Raw genomic sequence first — 12,738 nt, 5'->3', positions numbered from 1 at the left:
CAGACCCAATACTACTTTAACAACGTATTTTTTGTTTGTTTGTATGCATCTTTAGCATGAACTACCTTGTTATTCAATATTGCACTGTCCAGTTGAGCTACTTTACAATTTCCTACTGTGAATTTACTAGGATCTGTATTTTTAACTACATCTGCTTCTATCTGATGACAATGTGTATTGGCCTTGTGTATGAATTCAGATTGTTGCACATTGCGCTTTTCAGCAAATGCCTCTCGTTACAAATATGTATCACCTTTTGATCCAACGTATTATTCAACTTTTGACTATGTTCAAGTTTTTTGTTCAAATTTTTCTTATGATCATCAAGGGTTTTGTCAATTTTATTAAGCTTTTTGTTCAAATTTGCGATCAATTTTCCATTATTTGCAATTATTTTTTGATGATTGGCTTTCAGTGCTTACAATAATTGCAATATGTTATGACCCCTGCCTACATTTGCAACATGATTATTGTCTTTTCCTGTTTTCCTGTCTCATGCAATTCAGTCCTTATGCCCAAACATAATTTTTCATTTTATGCTGCAACTACTATCTGAATTCTGTTAATTAATCTTGATTCATTAATGAGATCCACAGAAACACTGTCCAGATCAACACTGCCCTGTCCATTTATTACACTATGACCCTCAGTTTGACTTGTCGGTTTTATTCTATTAAGTACACTGTACATGTGATTTATAATCAAACTAACAGTTCCTTTTCCCTGTGGAATGTTGATTGAATAATGGAGACACTGCTGAAAATTCAAATCACGCACCATACCTTGACAGTGGCAATTAGGCTCTGGATCTGAAGATTGTTCCACAAAACTATATTCAAAAATGTGTGTGAAATCTTATGGGACTTAACTGCTAAGATCATCAGTCCCTAAGCTTACACACTACTTAACCTAAATTATCCTAAGGACAAACACACACACCCATGCCCAAGGGAGGACTCGAACAAAACTATGTCCTGGCATGGTCACCACATATAACATGATCTCTCCAAGAAGTTAATGACGCATTTATTTTGTTTACTGATCATCTGAAGAATCAGGTTATGGTGAATTTGCTTAAGAACAGTCACACTGAAACCTTAAAAGCAATCAGAACATGGCACAAATAATTACAACCAAAAGCAAACTAGCAAGCACATTGGAGCAGTAGCAGCATGCACATCATCTGAACTCAACTGCCCACCTCACACTGAATCAACTGCCATGGTCAGTGCCCATGCCAAGCAACAACAGTCACTACTACACAAAACACTGTCAATGGCCAACAATTATTGTGTATTGCTGGACTCAGCTAAACCAGCGGTAGCTGTAGAAACAGAATATACAATCTGCAATAAAGTAGATTGTTACGTTTATGACCAAATGTTACAAAGAATGACGAATATATTGACGAGAGAAGATATAGGGTTTTCACAAACGTCTTGTCTCCTAGATGTTTTACCTATAGGTACCCACCATACCAAGGAAGACTGCTAAGTACATCGCATCATTAGATTTTTTAAGCTTGAAATTACAATTTTCTGTTGTTTATATAAAGTTTACTGTTAAATAATCATAACAGTATTTTTTTTTAAGATTCTTATAGTTCACAATTCTTCGATTATCTCTAGTTGTTGGATCAACTCTCATCTGATGGTTAATATTGCTATCTACTAGCAGATGTCCGAAGATTTGCTGCATATGGCAGGTCTTCTGGAATATGGTCCTATCAGCCTCATGAGGCCTTTTGAATAAGTAAGCAGAAGAATAGATTTTTAAGCTGCCAAGGTGGTATCCAATTTGAAGGACTGCACCTAGAATCCGTCCCACACGACTGTTTACAAGTAAAGCATTTCATTGGCTTTATCACATATCTATTACCAGTATTTTTAATAACCATTTAAATATTTTGAATTAAATCACAGAAGAAATGTAATCCAGCTTGAATAGCTCTTTATGTATGGCTATTAAATTATTTGTTGTGTCATATGACTATTTGTATACTTCATATTTATACAGGGTGGAGAAAAATTGTGTCACGAAATTTTAACCCTGGATAGCTGATGCCAGCAGGAACCAAAATTACGAATGTTGTGTAGGTCGGCAATGCACCATTTTTAAACTACGGAAACTCGGCGCCACGCACTCCGATTGGCAGTGGGATTGCCCTGTTGCCGTTCATTGGTTGACCTGCAGAGCTATTGTTGTCGGTTCACACATACAAATGTCCTTCACCCCGTCACTGCCCAAATGTGATGTCTGATAGGTCTTGCTGTTGTCTCCACCTCACATCAGAGGCCATCAGAGTGCGTGGTACCAAGTTTCCATAGTCTAAAAATGGTGCTTTGTCGACCTACACAACATTAGTAATTTTGGTTCCTACTGGCATCAGCTATCCAGGGTTAAAATTTCGTGACAATTTTTCCCCGCCCTATGTATACTAATAATAAAACTGTAAACAGTCTTGTTCGTCTGGTTGAATTCACTAAAATCCAAAACTACTAGACGAGATTTTCATGAAGGTTTCACAGGTAACATGAGCATAACTTGGGCCAACATACAAACTTTATGCCATTAAAACTGGATCATGTAGAAAAAATATATCATAATTTAAAATTTTATCTAAAATTATCTGCTCGACTTAGTAGTTCAGATGTTTAATCATCACAATGTGGTACACCAAAGAACCAATAGATGGCAGTATTAGTTTTGTAGTACACCAAAGAAACAACAGATGGTGCTGTTAGTTTTGTAGGAGACCGAAGGACCAATAGATGGTTTTGTTAGTTTTACTTAACACAGTCAAGTTAACATCAGTGAAAGAATTAAGCGACTACTTTACAAACAGGAACTAAGAGTGAATTTATTTGGCTAGGATGTATGGAGTTACTGATTTCACTTGGCATATTAAAAACTCAACGAAATTGCTTTGCTTCTTTCGTTAGGTTTTATTTATATCCTTTGCTTTATGATTTGTGTGCCCACTCATGACATTTTCATTTCTTTTTTCTTGCGAATAAAAACGTTTAGAAAGTGATTGAGTCACTCTGAATACACTACAGTGACTAAAATACTGCGGAATCTGTCAGCTCAAGAATCCAATGAGAAACGTGAACATCAACATCGAAGGAAATTGACGGAGATCCGAAATGTGAAATGATTTGGGTGAAGGTCACGGTTAAAGCAGGCTCAGACATGGTAATTGGATGTCTCTATAGGCCCCCTGGCTCAGCAGCTGTTGTGGCTGAGCACCTGAAGGATAATTTGGAAAATATTTCGAGTAGTTTTTGTCACCATGTTATAGTTCTGGGTGGAGATTTTAATTTGCCGGATACAGACTGGGAGACTCAAACGTTCATAACGGGTGGCAGGGACAAAGAATCCAGTGAAATTTTTTTAAGTGCTTTATCTGAAAACTACCTTGAGCAGTTAAACAGAGAACCGACTCGTGGCGATAACATATTAGACCTTCTGGTGACAAACAGACCCGAACTATTTGAAACAGTTAAAGCAGAACAGGGAATCAGCGATCATAAAGCGGTTACGGCATCGATGATTTCAGCCGTAAATAGAAATATTAAAAAAGGTAGGAAGATTTTTCTGTTTGGCAAAAGTGACAAAAAGCAGATTACAGAGTACCTGACGGCTCAACACAAAAGTTTTGTCTCAAGTACAGATAGTGTTGAGGATCAGTGGACAAAGTTCAAAACCATCGTACAATATGCGTTAGATGAGTATGTGCCAAGCAAGATCGTAAGAGATGGAAAAGAGCCACCGTGGTACAACAACCGAGTTAGAAAACTGCTGCGGAAGCAAAGGGAACTTCACAGCAAACATAAACATAGCCGAAGCCTAGCAGACAAACAAAAATTACGCGAAGCGAAATGTAATGTGAGGAGGGCTATGCGAGAGGCGTTCAATGAATTCGAAAGTAAAGTTCTATATACTGACTTGGCAGAAAATCCTAAGAAATTTTGGTCTTATGTCAAAGCGGTAGGTGGATCAAAACAAAATGTCCAGACACTCTGTAACCAAAATGGTACTGAAACAGAGGATGACAGACTAAAGGCCGAAATACTAAATGTCTTTTTCCAAAGCTGTTCCACAGAGGAGGACTGCACTGTAGTTCCTTCTCTAGATTGTCGCGCAGATGACAAAATGGTAGATATCGAAATAGACGACAGAGGGATAGAGAAACAATTGAAATCACTCAAAAGAGGAAAAGCCGCTGGACCTGATGGGATACCAGTTTGATTTTACAAAGAGTACGCGAAGGAACTTGCCCCCCTTCTTGCAGTGGTGTACCGTAGGTCTCTAGAAGAGCGTAGCGTTCCAAAGGATTGGAAAAGGGCACAGGTCATCCCCGTTTTCAAGAAGGGACGTCGAACAGATGTGCAGAACTATAGACCTATATCTCTAACGTCGATCAGTTGTAGAATTGTGGAACACGTATTATGTTCGAGTATAATGACTTTTCTGGAGACTAGAAATCTACTCTGTAGGAATCAGCATGGGTTTCGAAAAAGACGGTCGTGTGAAACCCAGCTCGCGCTATTCGTCCACGAGACTCAGAGGGCCATAGACACGGGTTCACTGGTAGATGCCGTGTTTCTTGACTTCCGCAAGGCGTTCGATGCAGTTCCCCACAGTCGTTTAATGAACAAAGTAAGAGCATCTGGACTATCAGACCAATTGTGTGATTGGATTGAGGAGTTCATAGATAACAGAACTCAGCATGTCATTCACAATGGAGAGAAGTCTTCCGAAGTAAGAGTGATTTCAGGTGTGCCGCAGGGGAGTGTCGTAGGACCGTTGCTATTCACAATATACATAAGTGACCTTGTGGATGACATCGAAAGTTCACTGAGGCTTTTTGCAGATGACGCTGTGGTGTATCGAGAGGTTGTAACAATGGAAAATTGTACTGAAATGCAGGAGGATCTGCAGCGAATTGACGCATGGTGCAGGGAATGGCAATTGAATCTCAATGTGGACAAGTGTAACGTGCTGCGAATACGTAGAAAGAAAGATCCCTTATCATTTAGCTACATTATAGCAGGTCAGCAACTGGAAGCAGTTGATTCCATAAATTATCTGAGAGTACGCATTAGGAGTGATTTAAAATGGAATGATCATATAAAGTTCATCGTCGGTAAAGCAGATGCCAGACTGAGATTCATTGAAAGTATCCTAAGGAAATGCAATCCGAAAACAAAGGAAGTAGGTTACAGTACGCTTGTTCGCCCACTGCATGAATACTGCTCAGCAGTGTGGGATCCGTACCAGAAAGGGTTTATAGAAGAGATAGAGAAGATCCAACGGAGAGCAGCGCGCTTCGTTACAGGATCATTTAGTAATCGCGAAAGCGTTACGGAGATGATAGATAAACTCCAGTGGAAGACTCTGCAGGAGAGACGCTCAGTAGCTTGGTACGGGCTTTTGTTGAAGTTTCGAGAACATACCTTCACCGAAGAGTCAAGCAGTATAATGCTCCCTCCTACGTATATCTCGCGAAGAGACCATGAGGATAAAATCAGAGAGATTAGAGCCCACACAGAAGCATACCGACAATCCTTCTTTCCACGAACAATACGATACTGGAATAGAAGGGAGAACCGATAGAGGTACTCAGGGTACCCTCCGCCACACACCGTCGGGTGGCTTGCGGAGTATGGATGTAGATGTAGATGTAGAATAGGCTTCAACTTGCTCTTTGGAAACTCCTTCCAAAAGCTAGATGTAGCGTCACTCTGATCGAGAGTTTCATGCATTACAACTCTTTCCTCATAGAGAATTGAAGTTACATCTTTCCAACGTTCCACCATACAAGGGGAAATTTGTAAGGAAAGTAGCACAGACGAGCTAGTTTTTATTCCATGAATACGACTTATTCATCGTAATTTACCATTTTATTTTAAACATGCACATTTCCCGGTGAGCTTATGTTATGCTCGGACCACAAACTAAGCACAATGCCAGATAGTATGTGTTGCGGGCATGGATCTTAGAGTCAGCTTTTTGCATGGCCAACTCTTTGTGGCTTTTTGTTCATGTCCCCAGTCATACTACTTCAGAAACTGTGTACAATGAAGCTTTATAAGTCAAAAATAAATTCCACTCATACCCAAGTCTTGGGCACAGCTATATGTAGATACTCCAGTAACAACAGCTATTTCAGGCAGTGTTATATGACACTGAATGAATCTTGAAGACTTGAACTCCCCAACAAAAAGCTTTTTCTGTTTTAAAGCAAAAACATCTGTATTCCGCCAGCTACACAAACTTCGTAGTACGACTAACGTAAAAAATCAAAGTTTTATCATGTTTCAAAATTCGTGTTACCTAGGACTGAATGAGTGGTACGTTTTCGTACAATATCACTTTGAAGGAGTTATTACAGATTTCTTTCTATTGAAATATCCGTTACACTACAAAATTATGATTCATAAGTTCCATACCCTAGAGAATATTTGTTTACAGTACTTTAGTTCTAAATATGAAAATTAAAATTTCACTTACCTTCTAATGAGATGGACTATACAAGTTCACATTTCATAGAAGGAATTTTTGACCTACATCCACTCGCACATACATTTCAGACTAATACACATTTACTGGGTTCCATACATCCAACACTATCTCTCCATGATATGAGCAAGTTGGTAGACCTCCCACGACAGAATTTCCATAAAACTCTGACTTGTGTCATGTTCTAAAATGCACCAACATGATGATGTCTACAACCCAAAAGATTTGTGGAGAAATAGATACTAGTATAAATAAAGTGTAACTACAGAAGATCAGGGTTTTGTGTGTCGAGCAAGAATGTAGTTGGTGGGTGAACCAGAAACAGTCCACACATTTCCAAAACTTAACCCATACGTTTGAAAGCTCCCCAGTGCTGTGTTTTCGACTGAGTCACATAAATAAAAAGGTATTGACATATCGATTTTAGAAGAAAATTTATTATATCTTCTGGCACTTACAATGGGGTATCACAGTTTTACAATACATAATGAATGCTTCAGTGCAGAACAATTCAAATTTGTAAGCAAACACATATTCAACATAAAATTGAGACACTGCATTCATCTCTCAGTTTTCGGTCTCTTGGCAATCCACTCTTTAATAGCTGGTATTTCAATTACGGTATTTTTAAGTGCAGAAAGGTTTGAATAATCTTTTGTTATGTCAAACCCAATTAAGAACGTGAGGAAGTCGAGCAGAGCTACAAAATAGAGGTCTGCCCACGAGAGCTGAAACCAAGTCCTTCACATTAGCATACAAACAGAAAGTTCCTCAGTTCATAATAATGTGAATAAAATTGATGTGTACTAAGTCAGTCTACAACATCTATAATAACTCTCAAAATAAATTTCCGGCAATTCTGAAAACATATAATAAGCACTATAGAATTTTAGGTCCCTAGTGTGATGCGTTTATGAACAATCACATACATTGTCAACATAGTGCCAGTATTGCTATCTACCTTAAAAAGTAAAAGTATTAAAATAAGTTAAAACATGCTACAAAAATGTTGCCATTTCTTTTGCGAATAATTGTGTCCACTGTGTATGGATAAACTACCAAATACAATAATTTTCATCATCACATATTTTAACAGTGCCGATTACCAGGCAACTGCATTATTTAAAAGGATATCTCAACTTATTTCAGTATCCATAGCTTATAAATTTCAATTTGTTTCAGCTTACCTTGCCATTTGCTAGAAAACCTCCATTTTCCTTCACCAACTTGTCAAGTCTTGGCAACAAAAACGCTAAGCTTTCATTTATGACTGCTGCTTTCTTCTTTTCCTTTAAGGCTTCATCTGTCTCATATGCAGGACTTATTATTTCTACAAGCAGAAGTAAATATTAAAATAATATATGCACAGATACTTTGCGATTTTTAACTTAAAAATTATTAAACTAGTTTAAAAAATTATATCTCAGTACAAACGAGGATATTTTAGATGTACATCATCCCATTTATTACTCAAACACTTCTTTAAAATTACAGGTTAGCTGTGACGTATACTTTATATTTGACAAATGTATGTCTTCAGACAATTTGAAATAAGGTACTCCAAAAACAGAACTATGATGTTACATTTTTTATTTATGTTTACCTGTGCTTAATATCGGTTGTCAGTGGCGATTTTCCACAGCATGTAGTGCAATGTAAATAAAGAAACGCAAAATCTTTCAGTGAATGTAAACATTAAACTTACTCATTCGTATGTCTGATACTGTATCAACAGCCATATCAATCTGGAGATTTTCCCAGTCGTTAGCCCCAGACAGGCCCACTTGCTTGGCTAAGTAACGGCAAATAGCAGTAGACTGGCATAGCTTCTTCCCATCAATTTCAAGAACTGGAACTTGCCCAAAAGGCATTGCTTGACAAAGAAAAAAAAATATTAGCAACATTTCTAGCAGAAATAAGGCGCAGCTTTCTTTTGTAATCCTGCCACATCCAGGAGTTAATCCTTCTTGTTGTATAACAAGGTAATTTCTGAATATGGTGCGAGTATCAACTAAAGGTAATGTGCTAAAGTTTTACTTTAGTATTCTTAGTGGAGAAAATCGCCTAACTTAAGTGTGAGCAGTGGAACTCAAACCTGACATTGTTCATATGAGACACCACAACAGCAGTAGTCAAAATCATTGTGCTTCAGAAAAATACTGTCTGGTCAAGTAAATTATTTGTCGCAGCATCTAAAATTTACCATGACGAGCTAAAACATTATGACCCATACCCATCGCGAAATTGAATGTCGCCTTGTGACGTTACGAACTCCTGACGCAGTACAGTAAATATATACGCAGGACAGACGAATGAGGAATTATTCTAGTGACAATGGGGAAATCCACAGGCATAGGTGACTTTGACAAAGGGCAGATCGCTATGGCCTTGCGCCTGTAAACGTCTTCTCAGAAATGGCGAAATGGTTGGCTGTTCAGGTGCTACTGTGTAGAGCATCTATGGAAACTAATTGAATGATGGTGAGTCCACGAGTAGGCGACTTGGTGTTGGACAAAGTGGCCTCACTACAGAGTATGGAGACGGAGGCTTGCCCATTGTGTAAACCAGGAGACGTGGCGATTTGTGGCGGATTTGAAGACTGAGGACAATGCCGAACCAGGTACAAGTGTTTTGGAGGACACCCTTTAGTGCCTGTTGTTGAACATGGTGCTCCAACCAGGAGAACGGCTGCTCGAAACAGGCACCCTACCACAGACGCAGGCTTGTGGGGCCAGTGTTATGCTTTGGTGGGCATTCACTTTGGCTTCCAAGGGAACTGTGGTAGTATCGGAAGGTACCATGAGAGCTGTCGACTAAGTGAACGTTATTGTGAACCACAAGCATCTCTTCACGCTTGATCTCTCCTGATGGCATCTTCCAGCAATGTCACTGGGCCAGAATTATTGCTACACTGGTTTGACGAGCATTTACGTCTTGACCAACAGATTTGCCCGACCTGTACCGAATGGAACACATCTGGGACATTATAGAGCATGAACTCCGCTACTGTTAACCACCAGCCCTTAATTTATGATAATTGCGTGACCTGTGCGTAGACATCTGCTACTACATTCCTCCAGAAACGTACGATGGACTGGTCGAATCCATATCACGTAGAACCGCTACAGTGTTGCATTTCAGAGTTAGGCAAACACGCTATTAAGTACGTGGTCATAAAGTTAAGGCTCGCTGGTTTATGTGCTCATGTCAATAAAATAAAAAATGTCAAGGTCTCTGGCAAGAAGAAAACCTTGCAAATTTTGCATTGTATAGCTTCGTTGTAATAAGGTAATCTGGTGTGTCTTACAAACGAAAACGTGTAGACAATAAATGTAACTATATTATTCCACAGTCTTTCTTCAAACTCCTATGATGTATACAGGCAGACTGAAGCTACGAATGAAAATTTGTTCTAAGGTCGGGATCTGAACCCGGGTCTCCCGCTCACTACGCTGGTACGCTAACCACTATGCTGCCCTGGCACAATGGCTTTGCACAACTGCACGGACTACTTCAGCGCATCTCCCTCCTCAAACTAAGTTCCCATTCACACCTCAGCCCACCTAGTGTAACCCCCTAACTCGAGCAGAACTGCAGAGTTTAAGTGTAATACCAAGAGGGCTAATCTGTGACTGTAAAGTTTGGTTGAGGAGGGAGCCGTATTAGAGGAATCCATGCAGTTGTGCAAAACCAATGTGCCGGCCAGTGTGGCCGAGCGGTTCTAGGCGCTTCAGTCTAGAACTGCGCGACCGCTACGGTCGCAGGTTCGAATCTTGAATCGGGCATGGATGTGTGTGATGTCCTTAGGTTAGTTAGGTTTAAGTAGTTCTGAGTTCTAGGGGACTGATGACCTCAGATGTTAAGTCCCATAGTGCTCAGAGCCATTTTGCAAAACCATTGTGCCAGGATGATGTAGTGTTTAGCACATCTGCTTAGTGAGAAGGAGACCTGGGTTCGAACCCAACTTTTGTACAAATTTTCATTCATCACTTCAGGGCAGATAACCGTATCAAAATAGCACAGTTCGTTGTTATAATCTCACTGTCATGTCATGTCATGTCATGTCATGTCATGTCATGTCATTTGAAGTGAAAATTCTCTAAATAAGAACTTACAAGCTATGTACAGGGTGGTTCTCCTAAAAGGGGACAAACTGCATGAAACTATCCCTGATATCACAAGAAGCAAAACTGTCCTCCAAGAGAGGTACACGAACTTGAAGGTGAAGATGAAAAGTCTTTGACAGAGTAGGTTTCAATGATTGAAAGCACACATAAGAACACACGAGGGAAGCGGGAAGGTACTGTGTGTACTAGTGTATTACACTACAGACCAAGAGGTCAGTGAGCTGGAACACCATCATTTAGTAGCCACATTTCTCTTCGTATCAGCAAAGAATGACTTTCAGCTGGGGACGTAACATGTGCAGATGTGCCTCGACCGTGAGGCGTTGTGGGCGCCAGTAATCCCCGCCCACACACCGAAGCTGAACCGCTGCTGACGATTCGCTACTACCATACCATGGGAATTCTCCTCAGCTCACAGGTAAATGTAAACGTTAACGATACCATCTCTCGTAAAGGTAGCCACATCGTCGACTAGGGTGTATGACAGAAATCGCAACACCGTGGTGGCTGGTGTAACGAACCAGCGAGAAAACCATCCTTAGGTAATAAGGCCTGCACTCGTTTGAGAAGATACAGATAGCGGCAAATATCGTGGAGGATGTTCCACGCGATCTCGTGGCTTAGCCCCTTCCCTGATGGTAGGCTGCCTGTTTGGTGCTGATAATGGGGCACTGGCGAAGATCTTTTATCTCCACCAGCAAGTGGGTGTACCTCCTTGAAATGCACTTCCAGCCATATGTACATTTGACATTTTTTACTCCTTATCCTCTTACGTGCCGTTTCCTGTAGTTTGCCCCAATTTAGCAGAGTCGTCCAGTATGCAACACACTTGTTTCTTTGTTTTTCAGTATCACTTTTGTGTAATATTTCGACTTATTTCTATTTTCACTGACTGCAATCGAAACGATAAGGAAATTAATATATGTAGTAAATTATTTCAGCATCATTTTGTGCGCTACTACTATTACTATTACTACTACTATTACTATTACTATTACTACTACTACCACCACCACCACCACCACCACCACCACCACTTCTATTACACAGAGTTTGTAATTACTGAATTTAGCAAATTACACTCCTAGGTATGCAGTACTTGCTCCTCTGTTTGCAGTGAACTCAATTTCAGCATTTTTAAAGACCAATTAGTTTCCTCATTCTGCACCAGATAAGAGAAGAGTAGTCTCAAGCCAAGACGTTGAAAGATAAAAGTTTTTACTTACATTCTTTCAAAGATTGCCAGTTGTCTCTATCAAATCGTTCATCTTCGAATTCAATCTTTCCGTATGAGAGCAGGAAACGTATTGGCTCAGCCAGACCCATTATAGGGAAGTAAGTTAACTTGTATTTCGGTGCCATCTCCAGTTCAAGCTGAAAATCAGAGGTTTATGAAAGAAACAATTGTGACTGAAGAATTGGGTATTAGCTCGTAGTGATATTTATCTATTATTGCACACATCTGTTAGTTAAGACAAGCTCAGATGTGCAACATACGGATATTAAGTAAGTCTTGCTTGAATAGGAAATTATGGGGTATTGAGGGAAGGTCTGTCTCTTTGTGGACGTCACAGTTTATGACCTCTCATACTGCATGAAATGAAAGGTGCACATGTACAGACAATATCAGTACGAGAAAAAATTGACAACTAAGATGCAAGTGTAGCGTAGGCTGTGAGCTAGAAATGTGAAATTATTTAAATGACTTGTTACTGCTGTTTAATAGCGATCCAAATCTCCAATGGGTTGGATTTCAGGCAATCGTATAAAGTCAGTATCGTTCAAGGATGCTTCTCGTACTGGTCATCATCAGTATTAACAAAGAACAGTAAGCTATTATACTGTAGAGGACTCATCTATTTCAGTTGTAATTAACATTATAAATCGTGTATCACAGTGTGTGTATATACGAAAAAAATTAAGGACTTTTATTCCGTGCGTTGTATTGTCAGTATGCGACGAATTAGCTTACTTCATACTAAGAAATGTTCAGTTGTATGACGAAAGCTGTGATAAGTGTTGTTAGTCCTCCACGAGAGCAACAAATTCACTTTAAAGTTGTAATTAAGCTAAGCATTACAAAGAC

General features: G+C 39.5%; 1 protein-coding gene across 3 annotated transcripts in view; it reads right to left on the bottom strand.

The window, feature by feature from the left end:
- Positions 1-12,738, bottom strand: part of LOC126237257 (glutathione S-transferase-like) — a 150,552-nt gene that overhangs the window by 31,991 nt on the left and 105,823 nt on the right. The window contains exons 2-5 of one of the 3 annotated variants that reach the window (XM_049947174.1): positions 11,879-12,026; positions 8,231-8,398; positions 7,713-7,855; positions 6,943-7,253 (exon numbers count right to left, since the gene is read on the bottom strand). The exons of the other annotated variants lie outside the window; for them this stretch is intronic. Coding sequence (XP_049803131.1) covers positions 7,086-7,253; positions 7,713-7,855; positions 8,231-8,398; positions 11,879-12,014 — 615 coding nt within the window. The 5' untranslated portion in view covers positions 12,015-12,026 and the 3' untranslated portion in view covers positions 6,943-7,085. Of the gene's footprint in view, positions 1-6,942; positions 7,254-7,712; positions 7,856-8,230; positions 8,399-11,878; positions 12,027-12,738 lie in introns of those variants that run through there. 3 annotated transcript variants of the gene reach the window in all.

This window comes from Schistocerca nitens, chromosome 2, assembly GCF_023898315.1.
Source record: "Schistocerca nitens isolate TAMUIC-IGC-003100 chromosome 2, iqSchNite1.1, whole genome shotgun sequence".
Taxonomy (NCBI): domain Eukaryota; kingdom Metazoa; phylum Arthropoda; class Insecta; order Orthoptera; family Acrididae; genus Schistocerca; species Schistocerca nitens.
This window is presented reverse-complemented; position numbering and strand designations above follow the sequence as displayed.